General features: G+C 44.1%; 2 protein-coding genes across 5 annotated transcripts in view; one reads left to right on the top strand and one right to left on the bottom strand.

Moving 5' to 3' along the window:
• The window catches only part of TTC7A (tetratricopeptide repeat domain 7A), a 265,076-nt gene that overhangs the window by 174,276 nt on the left and 63,958 nt on the right, over positions 1 to 26,842 (bottom strand). For all 4 annotated transcript variants that reach the window (XM_072140303.1, XM_072140306.1, XM_072140304.1 and 1 more), the window contains exons 8-10: positions 22,445 to 22,508; positions 16,312 to 16,449; positions 14,260 to 14,343 (exon numbers count right to left, since the gene is read on the bottom strand). In XM_072140303.1, coding sequence (XP_071996404.1) covers positions 14,260 to 14,343; positions 16,312 to 16,449; positions 22,445 to 22,508 — 286 coding nt within the window. The remainder of the gene's footprint in view (positions 1 to 14,259; positions 14,344 to 16,311; positions 16,450 to 22,444; positions 22,509 to 26,842) is intronic.
• On the top strand, positions 5,507 to 7,929 carry LOC140120424 (uncharacterized). Its single transcript, XM_072139479.1, has 3 exons — positions 5,507 to 7,156; positions 7,253 to 7,333; positions 7,756 to 7,929. Exon 1 carries the CDS (start codon positions 5,592 to 5,594, stop codon positions 7,044 to 7,046), a length of 1,455 nt encoding a protein of 484 aa, XP_071995580.1. The 5' UTR covers positions 5,507 to 5,591; the 3' UTR covers positions 7,047 to 7,156; positions 7,253 to 7,333; positions 7,756 to 7,929.

Genomic DNA, 26,842 nt, shown 5'->3' with positions numbered 1-26,842 from the left:
CCAACAAGACAATGATCCCAAACAAAGAGCAAAATCTACAAAGGAAGGTTCACAAATAACCGTATCCAGGTGTTAGAACGGCCAAGTCACAGTCCAGACCTGAATCCAATGGAGAATCTGTGGAAAGAACTGAAAACTGCTGATCACAAACGCTTCATCCAACCTCCCTGAGCTCCAGCTGTTCTCCAAGGAAGAAAGGGGAACAATTTCAGTCTCTCGATGTGCAAAACTGATAGAGACCTGATACCCCAAGCGACTGCAGCTGTAATCACAGCACAAGGGGCCGCTACAAAGTATTAACTTAAAGGGGCTAAATGATATTGCACCCTCCACTTTTCAGTTTATTATTTTTACAAATGTTTAAAATATCCAAAAATTTTCGTTCCACTTTTCCACATTTGTGTCCCACTTGTTGATTCTTCACCAAAGAAATTACAATTGTATATCTTTATGTTTGAAGACTGAAATGTGGCAAAAGGTAGAAAAGTTTAAGGTGGCTGAATACTTTTGCAAGGCGCTGTACCTCAGCTGCTGCAGAAGCTTATAATTCACACCTTAGCTGCTGCAGAACCTCATTTTGCGAACCATAAATCCTGCAAAACCTCATAATACATATATTTAATGTATTGGAAATAATAATACAGACTGCAGCTGATGATCTTCAAGTCTCTTTCATATGAATTAAAAAATTATATAGATGTATTCAAGATTCACTGACAAATACTGATAGCAACAAAAATAGAAATCTCCCAAACAGAACAAGATTCACTGATAAATAAAGGGGGATCTGACTGTGAAAATACTAAAATATAACTTTTATTCACAGTTACATTAAAAGTGGACCATTACATGGTCAAAACCATAAAATGTGTCATTTCCCACAATGCCGCGGAAAAAGTATTAAATGTACACTCAGGGTCACTTGAGATAATATTAGACCCTAAGGGCAGATAACTGTCGGTGTGTATTACCAGAAAGGATAAAATAGGGCACGAAACTACACTATAAGAACCAACGGCTTGCCCCTCATATGGTCAGGCAGCCAACTAGTCTAAGTGTATTTATTCGTCCCTACTCTCCATAACAGCACCATTCACTCTGTATTCGACCCAACGCGTTTCTAGTGCTCCTATCATCAGGGGTCACACACATTCATTGTCATTCATGATTTTGTAAGACAGAGCGGCGTGGGCTCACGCTGTCGCATTGATATCAGCGGCAGCGAGTGAGGAAAAACACCAGGTATTTATTGTGGTATCCCCTCCAATACGGCGTGCCTCAGATGACCAGACAACCAACCACAGTATGCCCCAAACCCTGTAGATCCACCCACTTGGGCGGGACCCACGGCTCACCGTCGCTAGACAGCTGGGGGGAAAGGGAACCGCCGCCCATCATAGATGAGGTGGCCGGAAAAGTCCGCCCCCACTGCAGGTCACATGTCTCCGGTCATGTGATCAGGCCGACAGTCATGTGACTATCGGTCAGGTGATCATACCGGAGACCAGCGTCACGTCACCATGGTAACCCCCGTGTCAAACCCAGAGCGTCAGAGGAGAGCACCAGGAAGACAGCCATCACCCCGCAACCCAGTAGGACCAGACCACCAAAGTGACGGACAGCCCCACGGTGTCACCCCAAAGGTGGAAAAGGGGGGGGTATATATGGCAAAGGCAGAGCGGAAACAGGGATACCCAGATCCGGCCCGCATATTGCCAAAATGGAGAAGGATGAGCCAAAGCGGTCCATGAGGTCGCACACCTCAAAAAGAACCGGAAGGTCCCAGATTGTCAAAGGAATCGACAATCAGCCCATCTCGAACCTTGGGGATAGAAAAATCCCCCAAGGCATCCCCCCGGGATCAAAAGCCGGGGAGAGAGAAGGGGTGGCCAGAGGAACATAGGGGCAGGAGCTGGGAATAGATCACCAGATAAAGGCCAGTGCCTATGGAACATAAAGGGGATCCACACTGTTAGTAAATAGGGATAAAGGCACTTGTCCATGGTGCCTGGCAGAAAATTTGGTACTAATAACCAATACACATATAAACAGAACCCAAAACAATACACAACTAGAGGGTGAGAAAAAAAAAAAAAAAAACTCAGGAGAGGGCGTATGTTAATAAAGATCATGTATCAATAAAACTTGCAAAAGAGAGGACATCATTAAGACCTCTTGGTGATACACAGTCCATTTTGAAGATCCACTGTGTCTCCTTACGTAAAATCAGATTGTCCCAATCACCTCCCCTTTTAGGTGGTCTCACCCATTCCATCGCCTGGAAACGCGCCAGGTTATAGTCCCCATTATGTTGTTCCCTGAAATGTTTGGCGATCGGGGTATCCTTGTTGTTTTTAATATCCCTGATATGTTCCCCAATGCGATTTTTGAAGGGGCGAAAGGTTTTGCCCACATAGTTAAAGGGACAGCTACATGTCAAAAGATAGATCACCTCCGCTGTAGTACAGGTACTGGTCATCATCGATTGCTTTGTGGCTAAGATACATCGACGATGTCCTCATACTTTGGACATCGTCGGTGCAGGATTTCCATGATTTTGTTGGAGCTCTAAATGTGAACGATCTGGGGCTTCATTTCACGAGACATCCTTAACCTTTTTGGATCTGGCAATCTCCATTGAGAAAGACGGCTCTCTTCGCACGAAGGTTCACAGAAAGGACACTGCGACGAACAGTCTTTTGAGGGGGGAGAGTTGTCATCCTACCCCCCTTAAGCGTGGAATACCGGAGGCCAATTTCTGCGTTTACGCCGGAATTGCAGCAATCTCTCTGATTTCACTGTACAGGCCAAAGAAATGAGCCATCGATTTGTGAACAGAGGCTTCCCCAAACAGGTAATCAAAAAGGCGGAAACTATGGCCAGAGAAACTGTGAGGGATTCGCTTCTGATTCAGAAAGCTAAGATAACAGCACCGGGCGTCACGAGACTGGTAGGGACTTTTGACGCACAGAATGGTGCGGTTAAACGCATCCTAGACAAGTATTGGCGCATTCTCCAACACGATGAGGACATCAGAGAACATATTTCCGAAAATGCCACGGTTACTTTCAGGAGGGGTAAGAACCTAAAGGATAGGTTGGTCCACAGTTTTCTGGAACCAGCCCAACGCCCCCAGACCTGGTTGGGTAGACCACGACCGGGAACTTTCAGCTGTGGTAGCTGCAAGGCCTGCCCGTACATTACCAGGGGATCCACCTTCAACAGTGTTAGCACAGGTATGGTCTATGACATCAGGGACCATGTTACCTGTACTACAGCGGGGGTGATCTATCTTTTGACATGTAGCTGTCCACTTAACTATGTGGGCAAAACCTTTCGCCCCTTCAAAAATCGCATCAGGGAACATATCAGAGATATTAAAAACAACAAGGATACCCCGATCGCCAAACATTTCAGGGAACAACATAATGGTGACTATAACCTGGCGCGTTTCCAGGCGATGGAATGGGTGAGACCACCTAAAAGGGGAGGTGATTGGGACAATCTGATTTTACGTAAGGAGACACAGTGGATCTTCAAAATGGACTGTGTATCACCAAGAGGTCTTAATGATGTCCTCTCTTTTGCAAGTTTTATTAATACATGATCTTTATTAACATACGCCCTCTCCTGAGTTTTTTTTTTTTTTTCTCACCCTCTAGTTGTGTATTGTTTTGGGTTCTGTTTATATGTGTATTGGTTATTAGTACCAAATTTTCTGCCAGGCACCATGGACAAGTGCCTTTATCCCTATTTACTAACAGTATGGATCCCCTTTATGTTCCATAGGCACTGGCCTTTATCTGGTGATCTATTCCCAGCTCCTGCCCCTATGTTCCTCTGGCCACCCCTTCTCTCTCCCCGGCTTTTGATCCCGGGGGGATGCCTTGGGGGATTTTTCTATCCCCAAGGTTCGAGATGGGCTGATTGTCGATTCCTTTGACAATCTGGGACCTTCCGGTTCTTTTTGAGGTGTGTGACCTCATGGACCGCTTTGGCTCATCCTTCTCCATTTTTGGAGACACGCACCATCTTTTGGCAATATGCGGGCCGGATCTGGGTATCCCTGTTTCCGCTATGCCTTTGCCATATATACCCCCCTCCCTCCCCCCCCCCTTTTCCACCTTTGGGGTGACACCGTGGGGCTGTCCGTCACTTTGGTGGTCTGGTCCTACTGGGTTGCGGGGTGATGGCTGTCTTCCTGGAGCTCTCCTCTGACGCTCTGGGTTTGACATGGGGGTTACCATGGTGACGTGACGCTGGTCTCCGGTATGATCACCTGACCGATAGTCACATGACTGTCGGCCTGATCACATGACCGGAGACATGTGACCTGCAGTGGGGGCGGACTTTTCCGGCCATCTCATCTATGATGGGCGGCGGTTCCCTCTCCCCCCAGCTGTCTAGCGAGGGTGAGCCGTGGGTCCCGCCCAAGTGGGTGGACCTACAGGGTTTGGGGCATACTGTGGTTGGTTGTCTGGTCATCTGAGGCACGCCCTATGGGAGGGGATACCACAATAAATACCTGGTGTTTTTCCTCACTCGCTGCCGCTGATATCAATGCGACAGCGTGAGCCCACGCCGCTCTGTCTTACAAAATCATGAATGACAATGAATGTGTGTGACCCCTGATGATAGGAGCACTAGAAACGCGTTGGGTCGAATACAGAGTGAATGGTGCTGTTATGGAGAGTAGGGACGAATAAATACACTTAGACTAGTTGGCTGCCTGACCATATCAGGGGCAAGCCGTTGGTTCTTATAGTGTAGTTTCGTGCCCTATTTTATCCTCTCTGGTAATACACACCGACAGTTATCTGCCCTTAGGGTCTAATATTATCTCAAGTGACCCTGAGTGTACATTTAATACTTTTTCCGCGGCATTGTGGGAAATGACACATTTTATGGTTTTGACCATGTAATGGTGCACTTTTAATGTAACTGTGAATAAAAGTTATATTTTAGTATTTTCACAGTCAGATCCCCCTTTATTTATCAGTGAATCTTGTTCTGTTTGGGAGATTTCTATTTTTGTTGCTATCAGTATTTGTCAGTGAATCCTATATAGATATATTCCCCTTGACTTTTTGAAAAGAGGTTTTGCAGCAGCTGAGGTTTGTAGATGTAGTGTGTCCCACCTGATACAGAACCGCAATAAATAATTAAATAAATTAATTAATGAATGAATTAAAATAAAAGGATTTATGTGTTTGTGCCATATATAGATCGGATCCCTAGATTGGGAAGGTGTTTATACATTCTGACAAAATGACAAATTCAGGTAAAAAAAATAATACGCACTTGGATCCTTAACAACAGAAAAGATATTAAAAAGCAATAAATTAAGATAATATTTGATTCTCAGTTAATAGAAGGGTTAAAGTAAATTGGATGCCCCATTCATTCACCATGTACACGGAATGTTATGTAATGGAACTAGAGCAGTGATGTCACTGGATGACATCACAGTGGTCATATTCTGTAAGATCCCTGCGCACAGAGCAGGGTTAGAATTCTAGTGTGATTCTATGTTGGATGAACACAACGTGAGGAATAAGAAGAGAGAAATTTACTGAGAGTAAAACGCCATCATGGGGACCCATGGGCGTCACCGCGGTAATCGGCTGATTACCGATCTCTCCTCCTATATGTCTATTGGCTCGTGGCTTCTGCCCCGATTTAGAAAGATTTGCCGAAATTGGAGAAAACTGATGAGAACTTCCCGCTTCCTGGCCATAAAAACAAGCTATGTGTCAAAGGTCAAGCGCTTCTTCAAATCACTTTCTCTTAAAGGACGTAGAGCCCAGATCAAAGACAAAGGTGAGGAGACACCAACCTACATAGTAGGTGAACATGACTCCACTTCCACCAATGCACAAAGTGGAGAGACTACTGCAGATAAGGGGCTCCTTATACTGCAAGGAAAACCACAGGCTATTGATGTTGTTAAGTCGTTTCATGTCCCGAAGTCAGCGGCTGCTGAAAAGAGAGCGAAAAGAAAGAGACAAAAGCGACGTTCCAATGGCCAAAACCGTACAAGACAACTGGCGAAAGGTGACACTTCCTTCCTAGATCTAGACACTGTTAAAACTGTGGACATAGAAATGGTCCCATCTACTGAAGATGTTGTGATGGCATCTGGGGAAGCTTCCACCTTCAGCTTCAAAATACAAGACCAAGCTTCCACAGACAGTCAGCCTTGGATATTTTCACCACCGAAAAGAGCTGCTTTAAACTACAATCCAAATCTAGGGAGCTCAATGCTGGAGACAGAAGAAGTGGACATAGAAATGGCAGCATCAGCTGAAGATGTTGTGGTGGCATCTGGTGAAGCTTCCACCTTCAGCTTCAAAAGACAAGCCCCAGCCTCCACGGACATTCAGCCTTGGATATTTTCACCACCAAAAAGAGCGGCTTTGGACATTCCAGATCTGTCCACGAACATTCTAGGGAGCCAAATGCTGAAGACGGAAGAAGTAGACATGCCTCCTGTCTGGAGCCACAACAACATCGCCAAACTATCTTCAGAGCATTTAACCACCCTAAAAAGCAAAGGACAGAGAGGAATGTTAGATGATGACCTCATCAGCATGGCCCAGGAGATCCTGCAAAGGCAGTTTCCGAACTTTGATGGCCTGCAGCCTCCTGCTGCTCTCCTTGTACCGGGGTACAGCGTAGGACAGAAGGCTGTACAGATACATTATGATGAAGACAGGGTACACTGGGTCACCACGTGCTTTCATGATGGTAACATCTTGGTCGCTGACAGCTTCAGTAGTGGATACTTGACTCCATCTATCCGTCAGCAGATATGCAACATCTATGGTGCAGTGATCCAAAAGCCCCTGAGACACCTAAAATTTCTGAATGTGGATCAGCAGAAAAATAACTACGATTGCGGAGTCTTCGCCATTGCTTTTGCTTTTGAGTTTCTTAAAAACAATGGCGATCCTACAGCGAGATTTCAGCATGACAAGATGAGAGACCATCTCATATCCTGTTTAGAGATGGGTAGGATCGTAGGATTTCCCAGAAAGGTTGCCTGACTCCATGTCCAAGAGACGTGTTGAGACTCTGATAGGCCAGACCTTCGCTGGACGCTGGATATATGAAGCGGAGCTGCAGTGACTACCCAACTCCTTAGAGACCAAAGAAGGTAGGTAACTCCAGACTTTCCTCTAGACTTTCCTTATTTGCATTTATATATTAATTGTAAAAAATGTAACTTAATTGTTCTTTTCTTTTCTGATAGAACCAGCGTGAAGAAAGAAAATTCCGCTCTACAATGAAGATGTCAAGGTGCATGAATTGCCCTCACACAGTACTAAATAATGTAAGACACCTTTTACGGGGTTATTACAATGGGGAGGCCAAAATCAGTATCCAATAGTCACTGTGCCCCCACAGTAGCCAAGCTACAGTGCATTATAGTAGCCCCTATCTGTAGAATCCCTTCCCCCGATGTATTTGCCGATCTCCACTCACCGAAAGCAGAAGCTGACTTCTCCTCTGCTGCTGCTGCTGCTTTTCATCCTATTCTGGCCTGCTGCAGACAGGACAGAGGGGGGAGGGGAGCTCCTGCTGCAGCTAGTTGTGTTTCTCCACACACAGGATAGATGGGAAGATAATGGGGTTATACGGCTGATCTCCTGGGACACAGGAGAAGATTTTTTTATATATACTTTCAGTTAAAATTGCTATATATCACCTAAAGATTAGCCAAAAATGGTATCTAAATGTGCATTTGTCTTACAGGAATGATGAAACAATACAGAAATCTCTGCAAAGACAATCTATGTTTCGAAGATCTCATCATGAAGGTCTGGGTCAGATGGAGAAGAAAAGGAAAGCAGAGAAGACACCACTGTGTTGTACCAGTACTGTGCTTACTTAAATGTTTTGTTGCCCAATACAATATAATAAATAGTATCTGACCTTTATATTGGGAAAAATATTTTGTTTAGTGTTTTTTCTTCTTTTAAATTTTTCATGTACACTATAATTTGCCAATAATATTAAAGGGAGTCCTACCGCCACCACCAGGCGTTATAATCTTCTGGCAGCGTGGTGTAGAGGAGGGGACAGAGATCCAGACAAGAACAGCAATGCTGGAGAGTGTAGGGAAATGGCCCGGGTGCACCAGCTGCCTCATTTGCATACGGATTACAATGTGAATACAATGTGAATGGAGAGAAATAATAAAGGTGTGTTAGAAATCACAGTGAATTATTCTACAACATGCTCCAAACAGATTATAATGCTTGGTGGAGGCGGTAGACTCCCTTTAAGCTGTGATATGAACACATATTGCAAATTGTCCTGCGGTGGGTCCTAACCAGTGACTTATTTTTACAAATCTTCTAGTCGGACTCGTAGTTTTTTCAGTCCTCGTTTCCCTGGACTGAAACGAGACTCCACTTTTGAGGACACAAGGTGGTTTGGACACTTTCATTAAAGGAAATCGATCATTAAAGGTAATATCTATGGAGCCCCTCAGGCTCATTTGCATTATTTTTTAAATCTTTTCCATAAAATCAAGGGCTTAAGAAGCTCAAAAGGGTTTGCTGAGACCCCCACTGATTACTAAAACGAGGGGTCCGTCAGAGATTGCCAAGCACAGCGCTTGGCAATTTCCGTCAGCTCCATAGGGATTGATGGAGCAGAAGGGTCATGCGTGGCTGTCTGCTCCATTAATCTGACGGAGATACCTGGGACCCCATCGGACCCTTCGTTTTGGTGATCTGTTCTGATCAGCAAGTTAGGCCCTATCCCGTGGATAGGGCATAACTTTTGTTTGTGGGAAAACCCCTTTAAAGAAGAGCGGATCCTGCCAGAGGGGGCGAACACCAGTCGGACCAAATGAGCGGCCCGATGGAGCTGGCAGAGATTGCCGAGTACGGCAGTACTCTCGGTCAGCTCAGCTGCACCACTCTTCTCAGGGAATTACAAGGGTCCGACTTGGGTACACCGGACCCCCATTCTCGTGATCTGTGAGGGTCTCATCACTGAGACCCCCACCTATCAGCAGCTTAGGCCCTATCGTATGGATAGGGCCTAACTTGTTTCATGGGAAACCCCCTAAGTTTCTTATAAGTAGCCAACCCCTAATATCAGTAACGTAGAAAAACTACTAGGCAGGTGGCAAGCCCGGCCACACATGTCACCTCCCTGCAGTATATAATAAAACCTGCAGGATCTGGTTTCCCCAGCTATGAAATAATGGTAACAGTGGAGGGTGGGGGACCTGACAGTTGTGTGGGTTTCTGAATGTACATGTAGACACAAAGGGCAAAGATTAAATTCTCCTGTCTCTTCACCCCCTGGATTTTATTATGACTGATTGCATCCTCTGACACACTGCGTCCTGATGCTTTCATCGGCAGATATTAAGCGCACCGTATGGTCTGCTATCCAGGATGACGCATTGCAGAGACTACGACAGGAATCCTTTGGGACTGCATATGAAATACTGCACAGAGGGGGGGGATTGTAGCGCACCAGGAATCCCCTCTTAACCTTACAAGGCTTTGACTATTTCCAGCTCGGATCAATTTTCAAAACCATTTCACTAGTTCCCAGACAAAATGTATGAGAGGGAGGGGAAAGGAAGCAAATGGGATTATGTGGTTTAAAGGGAAGCTAATTAGTCAATACACATTAAAATAGCAAGGAGTTAATCCAAACACGCAGATATGATATCAAATCCCATGTAATACCGAGCCACATAATACAACTTATCATAATACCGCCACCAGTTTACATACTTCAGTTAATCGCACGGACGTGACACCTGTTTTATCATTTTGCTTCCTGCTGTCCTCTCAGGCTTAAAGGGATCCTGTCACCAGATTTTACCCCATTTGTCTATTCCCCCCCTCAGGTATCGGATGAAATGTCCTTTCTAGAATTCCCTCTTTTATATGAAATCTCACCCATTTACCTATTAAGAAAAATGGCCTTTAAAGTCTTATGTAAATGAGCTGAGAATTGTCATATTTTTGCCTGAGATGAGACAAGTTTAGAGGCTGAAGGGGGGATGTCAATGTAGACCCCCCTATCTTAATAATAATTACTTTATTTATATAGCGCACACAGATTACGCAGCGCTTCACAGAACTTGCCAAGTCGGTCCCTGTCCCCAATGGGGCTCACAATCCAATCAACCTACCAGTATGTGTTTGGAGTGTGGGAGAAAACCGGAGGACCTGGAGGAAACCCACACAAACACAGAGAGAACATACAAACTCATATAACGACATCACAGGGGGAAACACCCCTAACATCGGCAGCAGCCAATCACTGGCTGCTGTCCTTCTTCACTCCTCCCCCTGTATTCCGGGGGGAGGAGTTACTGGGCGACATATTGTATGTGCCACATGTTGTAAGGACATGTCAGGAATCCGCCCGACATTTCCTTACAACGTATAGCAAAAATGTGATGTGAACTCGACAGGACCAACACGGGTTGAGACCACCAGGTTTATTATTCATTAGTCATATACGTTGCATATATAACGGTGATGTTGGGCAGAATGTACAAAGTGCCACCATTGTCTGGATAGTGGTGAATGAAACTATGGTGGATCAAACTACCCTTTCTAATGGTGGTCCGTCAGGGTCATACGGAGCCTTTGACGTATGTGCCCACCATCAAAGCTCCCAATACTTCCTAGCAACTAGGTAAGGGTGGCTATAGGACCGTCGTCCTGCTTTACGTAGACCAATGGATGTGCCTCATGTTTGGAAATATGTCTCCATAAGCCTGTCTAGAAGTCAACAATCTCTTAACCAAAAGTAGCCTTTGAGAACCTGTTTGTGGGTCAAATGTCCAGTTCTGTTCTGGCCACTGCCTAAAACTTCACTGCTTAGAAGGACGTAACAGTCCTGATTAGTATACGATTCCAATACATAGAAATGTATCACATTTTGCTCCGTTTTTTTTTGTACTTTAAGGTATAGATTTCTCTGGTGTTCATTATTCTCTCAGGCCCACAAAGCTCCTTGTCCTATAAACACACTAGTTCTACATTGTACAAAAAAACTGCACTGTCAATGCAGATCAGGAGCATTTGGCAGATCCCATCCCTTGTCCCACAATCTCACGGTTATTTGCTGGAGGATTGCTAGTTATCATTGTCTCTTTGTCAAATCTGATGTGACGAGTGTTACCGTCCTGACTCCGGGATAACATAATTTATGAGAACATGGGTGTATTGGATTCCTGTTATTTGTAGGGAGTTATTTCAGCGCCGGCAGTGGATGATATGACATCAGATGATTCATTGTGTCATGTTCACTTAATGAGAGTGCAATAGGCCAGCACTTGGCAAAGTGACATGGAATAGCAATGGCGGTATTTTGAGATACAGCTCCGTTTCAGCTTCGTCTCAAATTTCACCCACAAGGAAATACAAACTTCGCAGAGCGCCGTCCGCTGTGATGTAACTTCAGACATAAAAGTGATTTATTTTTATTTCACCCGGAGGATAAAAAAAAAACAAAAACGGGGGAATGTGTTTTGTACGACGTGAAGAATTGTAAGGATTGTATAGAAGGACGAGGATTTACGGCATCTTAGAGGAAAAGACGCTCTCTGTGTAATCACAGGAACAGACGGGTCAACTGAGCAATATCTCCCGGGTGATAAAGATACGACTCTACTGCGGCCATTGCTGTGTATGAAGTGAGGAGGATGAAGATCGAGGAGTCTCATATCATTATCTCCAGTTCAGAGTTTTTTCTCTTTTTATTTCAGGTCGGATCAGGTCGAGGGCAGACATTTTGCCGTGCGACTAGTATTGTCCTATTAGATCACGCAAAAGTGACACTACTGCCGCAGCAGAATAGAGGGACTCTAGCAACAAGACCATAGTCACAAAATTTTTACAAATTATGTACCTTATATACTCGAGTATAAGCCTAGTTTTTCAGCACAAAAAATGTGCTGAAAAACCCAAACTCGGCTTATACTCGAGTCAAAAAAATAAATATATCTAAACTCAACTTTCCCGTGACCCCTGTATATCTTCTGTGCGATCTGTCCGGCAGCGGCGGCAGGCTATATACACTGGGGCAGGGTCTTGCAGGCTATATACACTGGGGCAGGGTCTGGCAGGCTATATACACTGGGGCAGGGTCTGGCAGGCTATATACACTGGGGCAGGGGCTGGCTGGCTATATACACTGGGGCAGGGGCCGGCAGGCTATATACACTGGGGCAGGGTCTGGCAGGCTATATACACCGGGGCAGGGTCTGGCAGGCTATATACACTGGGGCAGGGTCTGGCAGGCTATATACACTGCGGCAGGGTCTGGCAGGCTATATACACTGGGGCAGGGGCTGGCAGGCTATATACACTGGGGCAAGCTGTATATTATAGGGGGCTGGCTGGCTATATACTGGGGAGGCTGTGACCAATGCATTTCCCACCCTCGGCTTATACTCGAGTCAATAGGTTTTCCCAGTATTTTGTGGTAAAATTAGGGGCCTCGGCTCATACTCGGGTCGGCTTATACTCGAGTATATACGGTAATATATATGTCGATATAATCTCTGCCGAATCCATCTTGGCCTACCAAGACGGACGGTCAAGTTGCTAAAGTATCCAATTACAGACGCCCATTAAAGTTTCCTTTTTATATGGGTCGCAGGGGGTCTAAAATAACAAAGAGCATATAATAATTCCTTTATTTATATGGCGCACACAGATAACACAGCGCTGCACAGAGCTTGGTAATTCCGTCCCTGTCCCCAATGGAGCTCACAATCTAATCAACCTACCAGTATGTTTTGGAGTGTGGGAGGAAACCGGAGGACGCAGAGGAAACCCACGCAAACACGGAGAGAACATACAAACTCTTTGCAGATGGTGACCCTGGGACTGAACATCTCTCTTCTCCGTTCCTGCGAGGTGCCATCCTTCACCAACAACGTTCACAGCCTTTGGCTTAACCAAGGGGCGCACTGTCTACTCTGCGTCCCCACTGACCCTCCGAATACAGAGACTGGCAGACCAGAGTGCCGGATAGAGGTGAGTATACGCGGTTTATTATTTTTAGACCCCTTATGGCCCATTAAAGAAAAAAAAGCCCCACCCCAGACAAGCCATTTAAGGGGGTTGTCGCTATTCACACTCTGATCAGTGGGGGGTGTCACCGCTGGGAATCTTATTCCCAGTAACTGAATGAAGCGTCAAGTCGGACATTCATCCTGCCGCTCAATTCAATACTATGGGAGGGTTAGAAATTGCTGAGCACAGCACTCAGGGGTCTCCAGCACCATTATTCCCTCTCTATGAGAGTACAACAGATCAGAGAACAGAGCGCTGTGCTCAGTAATGGAATTGAATGAAGCATCAGGATGCATGCTTGACCTTTGTCCACACTTAAGTGAGAAACGGGACCCATATTCTCAAGAACTGCAGGGGTTCCTTTTTTGTGAGCAGCAGTCAGATCCCAATTGATAAGATTGTTATTCCCCATTCTGTGGATAGGGGATAACAATCATTGTTAGAACAACTCCTTTAAGAACTATAGATAGTAAAGGCAAAGCAAATGGTTGATCTGAGTGAGAGAGAAGCAAAGACACATAAAGACAGAGGCTGCTGAAGTTAATGGTAAGTTTTCTATCTCACCCAAGTGCTTTATTGACATCATTACTTGGCAGTACTTCTCTAGAATGTCCTATATGATGCTGCTAGTAGTGTAGATTTGTACCGTGTTAGCCATGGAGAGCAGAAGAAGAGCAAAGAAATCAGGCAATACCTTTTTCTTCACTCTTTTTCTATATGATGCTGCTGATTCTTAGGGTGGAGAGAATTCAGGGGTAGAATCTCCCCAAAAATTTCTATACATATATAAAAGAAATGTGCCTAATCTCTGCTCGCTGGCAGAGAATAACTGAGAATGAATGACAGAGCCTGCAGTGGGGAAACTGGTGATACATTCACAAGTCATATAAAAACCTGGAATAGTTTTAACCTATGTTTTGTATGGTGGAGTCATGTGATGCTGATTTAAGTGTATAAACCATTGCACCTCCAATTTTTTTTGTAGTTTTTTATACCAAAAAATGTAGTATGCATTATGTATGATATAATATACATCTTCCATGTATTGTTATAGATGTCTGGTGCACACAGATCTTCACGGCGTCTTTAAGCTATACTTCTACCGTATAGATTTTTCTCAGTCTAGTCCTTGGGAAATATTAACAATTATGACATATCACTCAGCTGATAAGAGTCCCGACTACTTTACCTTGCCACAGGATATCATAGATAAGGCCAACTGATACCAGAGGTGAAATTCTCCAAATGCAAATTTCATGGCTCTCTCCAAACACTGAAAGACAAAGAAGAGAATATCTAGAAATGCTTCAGACATAGATAATAATTTTTAATTCTAGATAAAGAGAAGCATCACTGATTTTTTTAAAGCTTATAGAAACCATTTAAGCAGGTGACAATAAACTTTGTAATACACTTCATTAAAGTAAAGCTTCACTGATGCTTTTTAATGCTTCTTTCTCCAGTAGTGAGCAGTGTATCTGAAAGTCTTCTGAGGTCCACTTCAGACAGATAAGGTGGCTATCGATGAACTCTTTCCGTACCTAGTGAACATTTATGCTGATGATTCAGCTCTCTGAAGAGATTACACTATCCAGGCACTGTCTGTAAAGCGTTAGGTCAGTGGTGCTGAACCTTTGGCATGAATCTGTGGGCACGCGGGCTGTCTCCCTGGCACAAATTTTGCTAGACATGGCATCTTCCTGCAGTCCAGGTAGTGCTGTGCCATTTTAAAGTGACCCATGTTAGGCTGCCTGGGATTGTTGGAATAGTGAGAAGATTTGGTCAGGGTCTGTTTGGAGCTAATGGAGAACTTGCTCCAGACCCCACAATTCCTCCTGTTCAAGGGACCCTACCGTTCAACAGTGTTGGGGTCCTGAGGACACTGATACTATTAAAAGTTTTGGCAGAGCAGGCAGCAATAAGTTTAGTTACAGTTTAAATTGCCATGTTGTCACTTTGGGAAAAGTTTGTGAGTTTCGGGTTTGCATTATGGGCACTTAACCTCTAAAAGTTTCGGCATCACCGAGTTAGGTCATTAGACTCAGCTATCAGTGGATACCAATTTACAAAAAATGTTTAAACAAGGAAAAAAGGCAATGAAACAGAAGGTACATAGATTTCTTTAATAAACTATATTACAAAGTTTACTCTTTATTTATACAATGTTTTCAAACTATGACAAGCATTAGAAGTGCCTGTCTCTGGTCTGTGGCCCAATTGCACCTACTTGAAACCCTACTGCTGCTGGAACCTGGAGAGGGGCGCATGCGCACCAGTACTATATCAGCACCAGATTTCTCACTGTGTGTCTCCTCCGTTCCTCTGGCTTAAAGCTGTTGCAGGCTCATTTGCACCTACTTGAAGTCCTACTGCTGCAAGCTCCAGAAGACATGCGCATGCGCACCAGTCTTACCGATTCAGCAGCAGACTCCTCGCTGTGTAGGTATCATTCCTGCCTCTGGTCTTAACCTGTGGAAGGCACATTTGCACCTACCTGAAGTTCTACTGCTACAGGCTACCGGAGATGGGCGCATGCGCACCATTTCTACCGAACCAGCAGCAGTTTTCTCAGTGAGCATCTACACCCTTCGTCTAATCTAAAGCTGATTCTGGTGCAGCTGCTCCCGCTCGATGTTCTACTGCTGCAGGTTCCATGGGATTGACGCATGTGCACCAGTCCTCCTGAAGTGAGCAGCAAAAGCAGAATGCAGGATCAATGGCGACTAAGCAAGATTTAGACCAGAGTCAAGCAAAAGTGTGGCCTACATGGTATGATTACGACCCATCCATACATTACTAGATTGATGAGATCTCTGCTCCATGTCCCAAATTAGAGAAAATCTTCTCTTTTTTAAAATGCAAATAAGAATTTTGGTGCACAATGGGTGTGGCTGTAAGGTGCACTGCAGCAAGCCGCAGGACAATGTTAAGGTCAAGGTCGACTATGAGGCACTTTACCTCTCTCGGTGATATATGGCCATGCAGTATCTGTATTATTGAGGTATCTCCTCTAAAAGCATAGCATAGAAAGCCTATGTCACTATAGAGTGACTCAAAGACCCCCCTGTGACTCCTTGCATCCTGCCGCACATGGTTCCACACTGTACACAAGACCTTACTCCAAAAAAAACCCACGTCTGTTGTGCTGCAGCTGAAAGACATGAACTAATAACAGAGCTCTGCACTCCAAGCCTTGCACAGAAGTCGGATGTAAGCGTCTTCCTGTAATAGAGCAGAGTACCTCGGTGAGCATGGCGTACTGCCCTCTTCTGGCCATTGTGATAGTGAGAAGGTCATAGACTGCAGAGGCGTTCTGGAGGCTCACAGCACGGTCTTCCTTCTGGTCTGGAGCTCGGCTGATGACTGCATCGCGGTTGGCCTTTTACAAAAAAAAAAAAGGATGAAAAGAAAAAAAATTGACTTACAAGTGGATAGATGTGACTTTGCAGCATTTGTAAGAGATGAAAAGCTAAACATACAGATTCAGCAACAACTCTGTGCTAGGACATTGTACACATTACTGCATATCCATGTAGGAGCGAACTGCCCCTCATCAGCATCTGCACTGCTAGACCCAAAAACTCAAAGGAATATTCTGTATATACCATGCATCACATGACCTCATAAGTAATTCCATTAGTCACAGCAGAGCAATTTAGTGGTCCCACAAATTAACCCCTGGTAGTAAAATTTATATTGGGAGTAGGCACTGCAGAGGAACCATTCAAAATATTTTTAGAAACTTTATATTTCTTTCCTTTTTGTACTATAATGTATAATTATAATGTACTATAATATTAGGCTGATAATCATTTGTGCAACAGAATTTTTGCTGGAAAACTTGCTTGGTTTGTCTTGTGCATGCCTTGCATGTAGTCTGAGACATTGCAGGCTGCTCGGTGCCGTTCAGGTGTGAGATCAAACAGGTGACTTGGTCTGTGGCACCTGATCTGAACACAAATCTAAGTTGACGATTCTTCACAACCAAATAAACTATAATCTAAAGTGATGTCAGCTTTACGAGTTTCAGCAGGAGAGGACAGATAAAGGATAGGTTTTACAATGAAAAGGATTGAGCAGCCTGCAATGTATGGGGAAACATATACAGGCAGAGGACAAATGGAACACAATTTCTGACCAAAAAGATACAAAAACATGCATTCCTATAAACAGAAAAGTTCCAATCATGTCCCCATAAAGGGAACCTGTCAGGGCAATTTGGGACACTAAAACCACCCACAGGTTTCTGGTTTTCACCACGAGAGGAGGCAACGTGGGGGTCTTGAGATGTGAGTCCGTTGTGCCTTATCAGACTCACATCTAGGCGAGTATTAATTAGTAAGTTAGTTTTTTTGCTTTTTCTCCACCCACTGCCCTTAAGGACCTGTATTGGTGTAGGGTCCCAAATCGACCTGATAGGTCTTCTTTAATGTTAGGCCAACCCTTTTATTCAAGAGATCATCCACAGAAATTTCTTTGGATCTTTGTATCAGGCACCTTCCCCAAAGGCCTTAAACTGGATATCAGTTTTGCTTGAAGTGTTCTTTTAATACCAAATTAGCTTGTTGAAATAAGAGCTTGGCTGTGTATCTGCAGAATCTCCCCTTTAAAAACTGCACCAAGATTGTGTTTCTAGGTGTCAGAGAACCGGAGATCTCCACCGTTATTTACAGCTCCCTGTTCCAAACTGTAAAATTAACAGTGGATATCTCTAGTTCTGTGACAACTACAAATCTGTAATTTAACATTAAATTGGACAATCTCCTCTTTAAAATGACAAAAGAACTCTGTTTCTAGGTGCCACATCTCAGAAGATATAGCAGTTTGAAGTTGTCCCCTCTTCTGTCAGCTAAAGGCAGAATGGAGAATGAGCTACAGGAAGACAGAGCTGACAGGCTGCAGAAGTACATGCACCCCCTGCATTTGTACCGAGGAAAGGGGATGGATTGACCACGTACAAATTTATAACATAACAAAAAAAGTGTATTATTTTCACATGTTTGTCATTTGCTAAAAAATTATGTAAAAACATGCAAAAAAACATTTATCAGAAATGTCTAACAGCAGAAGTGTTCTAGTTGAACATGGTAACCAATCAGAGCTTAGTTTTCATTTTCCCACAGCTGTTTATAAAATTAAAGCTGAGCTCTGATTGGTTTTCAAGGAGAACTAGAACAGTTTTGCCTCAGGCACTTTTGATAAATCTCAGTGTATTGCCGCACCGTGACTGAGGCAGGCAGCAATGCAGCAGAAAATAAGGTCCTATTTCTGGCCGGATTTACGGCGCACCCAATCAGCTTCCTATGGAGAGGGGAAGGGTGAGGAGCGTTCACCTCCCCCCTTCTCTGACCATCCGAGATCATGTGCATGAGGCCTATGACCTCTAATTAAAGTGAAAACATTCATCTCCTTTGAAGCATTAACACTATATACAGCCACAATTACTACAACTACCATCGCTAGCGCCAATTACAGACCGACAGCAAACGATCCCATGTAATAAGAAAAAAAATAGGCAAATAAAAATTATTTGTTTAATCTGGAAACCATCCAGCAGTGTTGGTGCTCCTTAATCCATCGAATCCTCTTCTATTTGTGTTGATTATTACATTATATAGTGGTTGAGCTGTCTGCTGTGAGATGTGAGGGGTGGGGTGTGGCGTAGCTGTCTATTGTAAGATGTGAGGGGAGGAGCGTGGCTGAACTGTCTGCTGTGAGACATGAAGGAAGGTGCATGACTGAGCTTCTAGGCTTCTTATGTTTGTAGCAGATGCTCCTGCATGAGGGGAGAGAAGGTGTAGACCGTCTGAATCTTACTCACACAGAATTTATTGAGGATGCTCTGCTTTGTGTTGCCATTCATGCAAATAGTCTAGCACAAAGTTTAGGACATTTTGAATACATCTCTATGCGTAAAAGGAATGAACTCTCTTTATATACACAATAGGTAGTTACATAAAAACAATGTCAAAGGGGTGCATAGCCTTTAAACTGGATTCTTATTACCGTATATACTCGAGTATAAGCCGAGGGTGGGAAATGTACTGGACCCAGCCTCTCCAGTATATAGCCAGGCCCTGCCCCCTTGTATATAGTCAGTGCCTGCCCCCTTGTATATAGCCAGTGCCTGCCCCCTTGTATATAGCCAGCAGCCTCCTATGCCCAGCCTAAAAAAAAACCCCAAACCGTCACATATACCATGACATCAGCCGCTTGCTGTCATCATAGTGTGTGGTGATGGCGACGTGCACACTATGATGTCGGCAAACAGCCGACGTCACGGTATATGCGATGGCGCCATGCGAGGACCCAAAGACGGAGCAGGAAGTGTGAAGACAGAAGAGAACCTGCAGGGGGCGTCGTAAAGGTGAGTACAAAGGGTTTTTTTTCATAGACTGAAGTATAAGCCGAGTTAGGGATTTTTCAGCACAGCTTAAATGAGTGTTTCTAACAATTTAGCAAAACACAGACAACCACTGCTGCTTCTCGGACAAATTACTCTGTAGTTATTATTAGGTAGGCAAATGCTTTCTGTTCTCTCATTGTATTTGATAGCATATCCAAAGCATTAACAGGGAGTGAAGTACATGGTTCCAGAACATTACCAAGAGAGAATCGCAATATCGTACCTGATATGATATCCTTTATGTGCTGCACTAGGTATAAAACAATTGGGGCACATTTACTAAGTGCTTTGCGCCAGTTTTCTGTCAGACTTTGCAGGTGTAAACTGCTTGGACAGGTATTATGTCCGCACCACATATGTGTTGCACGTGACAAGCGACACAAATTAGGGGGCGTTAAGTCACTTAGTCCGACCGTGCACCTGATTTAACATGCAAAGTCTGTTGCACGCCCCTGTGTTAAAGGTGCACCACAAAAAAGTTGGTAAACTTTGCTGGGCCAGTGCAGCGAAGCGACATATTCCTGATTTCTGGCGCACTTTCTTGATGAATCCGGCGCACCGAGTATTATACACAGACAGAGCACTTTTAGTGCAGTTTCCCACATTCTTAGTAAATGTGCCCCACTGTATATCCCTTTATTGGAATTCCTGATTATTGTGTGGCTAATTAAATACATTGGAATTCAACCTTATAGAATTTTCATTCTCTTTTCCGTGCGACACGCCACGATAGAGACATTTGGTAGTCTATTACCGGTCACAGAAGAAGAGACTCGAACACTGCTAAAAGCAATATTTCAGTATGGCAGACATATGTGCTTATAAATATATCTCCAAGGTGACAATTTCGCTAGCAGGAGCTTGTGTGCACTGGGGAAAGTGCTGACAATCTACTCCCTGTGCCATATTGTGTGAATCCTGCTCATGTCACAGACTTCAAAGTGGCATATTGCTGCTTAGAGAATAGCACTACATCACTGAGCTGGTAACATGTAACATGCACCAAGACTGAATATATTATGTATTATTATATGTTTTATTGTATGTATTATTATATTATATGGGGCCAAGGATCTACCTGATCTGAATTATGCCTAGCAGAGGTAGGTCTTTTCAGTGTAGGGATATAGTTCACCGGAATATAGTTTTGTTGTCATCATCTCCCACTTAAAAAAACTCTGGGGCAGATTTACTTACCCGGTCCTGTCACGATCCCCGAGTTGCGTTCTCCAACGAGGATGAAGTTCGGCGCGATTCTTCAAGATCATGAGGTCCGCCGGAGGTCACCTTCTTCTTCCCAGTGTCTGTCCGCGCTCAGTCCGAATCAGTCGGGTTGTCCGCTGGCCACGCCCCCCCGATTTGTGTCACATGCATTGCGACAAAATCCGATCGCATTTGCCAAAAACCCCACTTAAATGCGGCACAAATCGGAAATGGTGAGGAAACCCAAAGAAAATGCGCCGTGCGGACCCTTAGTAAATGTGCCCCTCTGTCTCCAGGTTTTAACCTACCGAACTACCACTACTAGTTTGCCCACGTCTGGTGTGAAATGTCCTTTCTAGAATTCCCTCTTTTATGTTATCTATAAAAATCTCTGATTCTGTAGATCATAGAACCACAATTCTGATGCCATCTTAAAGCTAAAATTCTTGTCTTTAATATGACACCAGCTGCATGTTTCTAGGTATTCTAGATAACAAAAGATAGGGGCGTCTGAAGTGACACTGCCCCTGCAGCATCAAAACTTGACTCTTCTCAGGCAAATATGACTCTTCACAGCTCATTTTCATGTGAGATTTTTTTTCATAGTTAAACAAATAAGATTTTATGTAAAAGTGGGAATTCTACAAAGGACATTTCATACCCTACCTGAAGGGGCTAGAAGGGTAACATTAGGTTATAGTTTCCCTTTATGCCACTCATGCACATGAGATAGCAATCAGCTGAACAAACACATAACATAACTCGGCCGAGCATGCATGTGTTCTGAAAAGAGAAAGCGCCCAATTCTTATCTTTCCCAACATATATAGTACCCCTATGTACATGTATAACTGGTAGATTTGGCTGACAGATATCTTCTCCAGTTTGTGCCAATCACTGCACTGGCTACCTGTCTCCTTCCATATTCACTTTAAAATAATAACCCTCATCCACAAAGCTCTGAATAATGCTGCACCTCCCTATCTCTCTTCTCTCATCTCAGTCTATCGCCCTTCCCGTACTCTCCGATCTGCCAGTGACATTAGATTAATCTCTACCTTAATTCGAACCTCCCATGCACGTCTCCAGGACTTCTCCCGAGTTGCACCAATTCTCTGGAATGTCCTTCCCCAGACTCTGAGACTAATACCCACCCTCCAAAGCTTCAAACGTGTTCTTAAAACCCATCTCTTTAGGCAAGCCTATCACACTCACTAACTGCTTGAAATGTCAACTCTCCCTTTACTAATCCATCCTATGTCCTCCTCCCATCTGTTATCTGGCAAACAGCAGATATATACCAAGCTCCAGGCTTCTCTGCAGTCTTTTTCACCTAGGACCCTGTAAATAAGATGGCGGCTGATGGCTGGTTCAAGCAGCAACATCGTTGTTTAGTAAATTATTTATTAAATTATTTTATATTGTTCCCTTATAAAGAATGGCTGGACCATTATACAACCTCTTGTGTCACCCCCTTCATCCTCATAGACTGTAAGCTCTTGTGAGCAGGGCCCTCACTCCTATTGTTCCATATGACTGTTTGTTCTTTGTAATGTAATATAGTTGTATATGTCCCCTATGATTTGTAAAGCGCTACGGAATTTGATGGCGCTATATAAATAAAGAATATTATTATTATTATTATTCTGTATATGGCCAGCGTTATACCCCACATTTTATATAAAGCATGTATCTGCTATAGATCCACTAAGATGAAGCTGGTGCATAACATGATAGTGATACCGGTGAGGCGGGTGATTGCTTACCATAGATTCGCTGATCAGAAGAAGCAGAAGAGCCTCCTCAATGTTGTCCTGCGGGCAGTACAGGCTATAAAAAAAACACAGAATTATACACTGAAGTTACACAACTCGTACATTGACAGAGCAGTAACAGAGAACAAGCCATGCAAGATTCATGTGCCACCTAATACCCAGGCACCACATACCCAACACTGGTGATAAGAGCCTGTACTATGGTTGGGGGTGAATGTCCTAATTATTAGCACGGGGGGGGGGGGGCAAGTGGCTTCATGATATAAGATACCATCCAGGGAGAAAAAGAACTTAGCAGGTAGTTACCTTGGAGTGACAAGCACAGCTAACTTGCATATCACTTTTATGGTCTTTTACCCCACTTGACGACCAGCAAATTTCCTTTCTAGAATTCTCTCTATTATGTTAAATGTCACCCATTTACTAATTAAAAAAAAATATTTCCACCAATGTCATTTGCAAATGAGAAGAGTCACTTTTTGCCCAAAAAGAGTCACCTTAAGAAGCAGAAAAAGGAGCATCAATTCAGATGCCTCTATCTTCAGTTCTACAGTACCATGATTCTGTATCATATTAAAGATAAGAATCACAACTTTCAGATCACATCAGGTGTGTGGTTCTGTGAAATACAGAACCTGAGATACAGACAGTTAAATACATAGTTGGGAATGTGTGCTACAGGTAAAGATCCAGTTCCCACCTTTTTCTGTAACTGTCTGTATCTCTGATTCTGTAGAACATGGAACCTCGCACCTGATGCAATTTTAAAAATGAAATACTGATCTTTAATACAGTAACATAATAAGGCTCTTCTAGCTTCTAAATCCCCACCTTTCTGCTCCGCTTTCCTGGGGAAATCTGTGAGTACCCTCTGTCCCTGACACTTATTGGGGCAGATTTACTTACCCGGTCCATTCACGATCCAGCGGCGGGTTCTCCGACGCGGATTCGGGTTTTCCGGCGATTCACTAAGGTAGTGCGCCTGATGTCCAGCAGGTGTCGCTGCTGCGCTGAAGTCCGTCGGAGTTCACCGTCCATTGCTGGGTGCAGGTAAGTGCGTGTCAAGCGACACATTTTTTTAAAAAAAATCTTACAATAAGAAAATATGATGCGGACCCCCTGCTTCCGGCAGCTGGCGCGCACGCCGCCGCGGTGGACCGCAATTCACATTTGATAGGTGTCGGACTTCAAAGGTAGGGAACGCTATAAATACACTTGAATGCTTGTAAGACTGTACACTACCCCTCAGGAAGCCTGCATGCACAGGCGGAACGCATGGGGATTCCTCCTTAGCTCCCGGCTTTTTCTGACCAACCAACTATGTAGGTAACAATGGATTTTTTTTATTGTCCTTACAACTATTACTTGATTTACACTATGGGAATATGAATTCATTTTCACATTATTTATTCATTTATTTGATTTCATCTTTGGACATATGCTTTATCCTTTACCTAACCACTGTTTTACCTGATTGACTTACATGCCGGGACTAATGTTTTGTCTTTTGTCTTATGCACCATGAGTGCTTTTTAATCATGTTAATGAGTTGTTTAATTCAGTGATTTTCAACCTGTGTGCCACGGCACACTAGTGTGCCGCGACACAAGGTTGAGTGTGCCGCGGGGGAAAGTTCCCCGAGCTAAGCTGCCCCGGTATCGAGCTGCCGCCGCGCCCATACTTACCTCCAGGCCCCGCGTCGGCGATCCGCCCATCTTCTGTAGCTCCTGTACCGCGCGGCCCATGTCACGTGACTGACGCGACCTGACGTCAGGTCGCGTAAGTCACGTGACCGGAGGCGCGCGGTGCAGGAGCTACAGAAGGTGAGCGGATCGCCATTAGGAGTGAAGGTACGTGGAAGAAGACATCAAGGGTAAGTATATAGGGTTATTATTTGTATAGGGAAGGCAGCTAGGGTCTTTTTTTTATTAGTAAAGGTAGGCTGGGGCTTTTTATTTGTTAAGGGAGGCCTTTAGGGCCTTTTAATTAGTAAAGGGGGGGTCTCTAGGGCCTTTTAATTAGTAAAGGGGGGCTCTAGGGCCTTTTAATTAGTAAAGGGGGGGGCTCTAGGGCCTTTTAACTAGTAAAGAGAGGCCGCTACGGGCTCTTAATTTGTAAACGGAGGCCGCTAGGGGCTCTTAATTAGTAAAGGGAGACCGCTAGGGTCTTTTAATTAGTAAAGGGAGGCCGCTAGAGGTTTTTATTAGTAAAGGGAGGCAGCTAGGGCCTTTTTATTAGTAAGGGGAGGCCGCTAGGGGCTTTTTATTAGTAAAGGGAGGCATCTAGGGGCTTTTTATTAGTAAAGGGAGGCATCTAGGGGCTTTTTTATTAGTAAAGGGGGCCTCTAGGGCCTTTTAACTAGTAAAGAGAGGCTGCTAGGGGCTCTTAATTTGTAAAGGGAGGCCGCTAGGGGCTCTTAATTTGTAAAGGGAGGCCGCTAGGGGCTCTTAATTTGTAAAGGGAGGCCCCTAGGGGCTTTTTATTAGTAAAGGGAGGCAGCTAGGGGCTTTTTGTTAGTAAAGGGAGGCAGCTAGGGGCTTTTTATTAGTAAAGGGGGGGCTCTAGGGCCTTTTAACTAGTAAAGAGAGGCCGCTACGGGCTCTTAATTTGTAAAGGGAGACCGCTAGGGTCTTTTAATTAGTAAAGGGAGGCCGCTAGAGGTTTTTATTAGTAAAGGGAGGCAGCTAGGGCCTTTTTATTAGTAAGGGGAGGCAGCTAGGGCCTTTTTATTAGTAAAGGGAGGCCGCTAGGGGCTTTTTATTAGTAAAGGGAGGCATCTAGGGGCTTTTTATTAGTAAAGGGGGGCCTCTAGGGCCTTTTAACTAGTAAAGAGAGGCCGCTAGGGGCTCTTAATTTGTAAAGGGAGGCCGCTAGGGGCTTTTAATTTGTAAAAGGGAGGCCGCTAGGGGCTTTTAATTTGTAAAAGGGAGGCCGCTAGGGTCTTTTAATTAGTAAAGGGAGGCCTCTAGAGGTTTTTATTAGTAAAGGGAGGCCGCTAGGGCCTTTTTATTAGTAAGGAGAGGCAGCTAGGGGCTTTTTATTAGTAAAGGGAGGCAGCTAGGGGCTTTTTATTAGTAAAGGGAGGCCGCCAGGGGCTTTTTATTAGTAAAGGGAGGCAGCTAGGGGCATTTTATTAGTAAAGGGAGGCCGCCAGGGGCTTTTTATTAGTAAAGGGAGGCATCTAGGGGCTTTTTATTAGTAAAGGGAGGCCTTTTATGACTGTTTTAGTGTCATTTTGTGCTATTTTGGTTGTTGGTGTGCCTCAGGATTTTCTAAGTATAAAAAGTGTGCCGCGGCTCAAAAAAGGTTGAAAATCACTGGTTTAATTAATAAAGATGTATGAACTTATATCATGGACACCCTCTTGTATTTACTTTTTGTTCTAAAAATGTTTTTAAAAAAATACGGCGTTTTTTCCGAATCCGTTGCATGCCCCCGATTTCCGTCGCACGCATGCTGGCGCCGATGCGCCACAATCCGATCGCGTGCGCCAAAAACCTGGGGCAATTCGGCGCAAATCGGTAATTTTTGGGAAACCAGACGAAACATAGCGATTCGGGCCCTTATTAAATTACCCCCATTGTGTTCGGATTTTAGGTAGTTTCTACAGTCTATATCTGCTGAGGTTGCCCCTCCTTCCAAAATTTGTATTCGTTGGTATTTTCTAAGATCGACAGTATCACTAGGACCATCATCCCCAATTCCGCGGGTGGGATCCTGCTATTCATCTTTGACATGCCACTGTCTGTTTACATGACATCCCTGACCTGCCGCTTCCTTTAAAATGATAAATCTGTTGTCACTCAGAATTCAAGATCTATCATCCCTCCATCTATCGAGTGGCTCACACAAATAACCACCACTCAATGTATAGAGGAGTTTATAGTCCTCTCCCCCAAGTATGAGGCCTGATAGCGCCTTTCCACTTGGGTGCCTCGCCAATCATTCCATACCTAACTAGTGTGGACTATTTTTTCTTTTTCGGGCAAGACCCACCAATGACCAGTTTTTCTACGTTCATTGATTTTTCAAATATATAAGTCACTTAGGCTAACCTGGTTAAAGATGCTACAGAACCCAAAATGGGGGAGTCAGAAGTGACTTTGCACCTTCAGCCTCTAAGAGTGACTCATCTCAGAGTCTCAGCTACCCTTGTCGGCTCATTTGCATAAGACTTTGTAGGAGTTTTTAAACTCTAGCATTTACTTATAAAAAAATCACCTACAAAGTCTTATGCAAATCTGTCCACCCGCTCAAAGTATATGACTCCCGGAGGTGTATATATGAATAATTTCCTACTAGCCAAGTAGGAGTGACCTTTCATTTTCTCTGGGGGTGTGTCTGAAAATAAAAGGTTACCTCCCACTTGATTAGTACGAGCTAAATCAC

The sequence above is a fragment of the Engystomops pustulosus genome, chromosome 3 (genome assembly GCF_040894005.1).
Source record: "Engystomops pustulosus chromosome 3, aEngPut4.maternal, whole genome shotgun sequence".
Classification (NCBI taxonomy): Eukaryota; Metazoa; Chordata; class Amphibia; order Anura; family Leptodactylidae; genus Engystomops; species Engystomops pustulosus.
The sequence above is the reverse complement of the archived record's forward strand: the minus strand, read 5'-3'. Positions and strand labels throughout refer to the sequence as shown.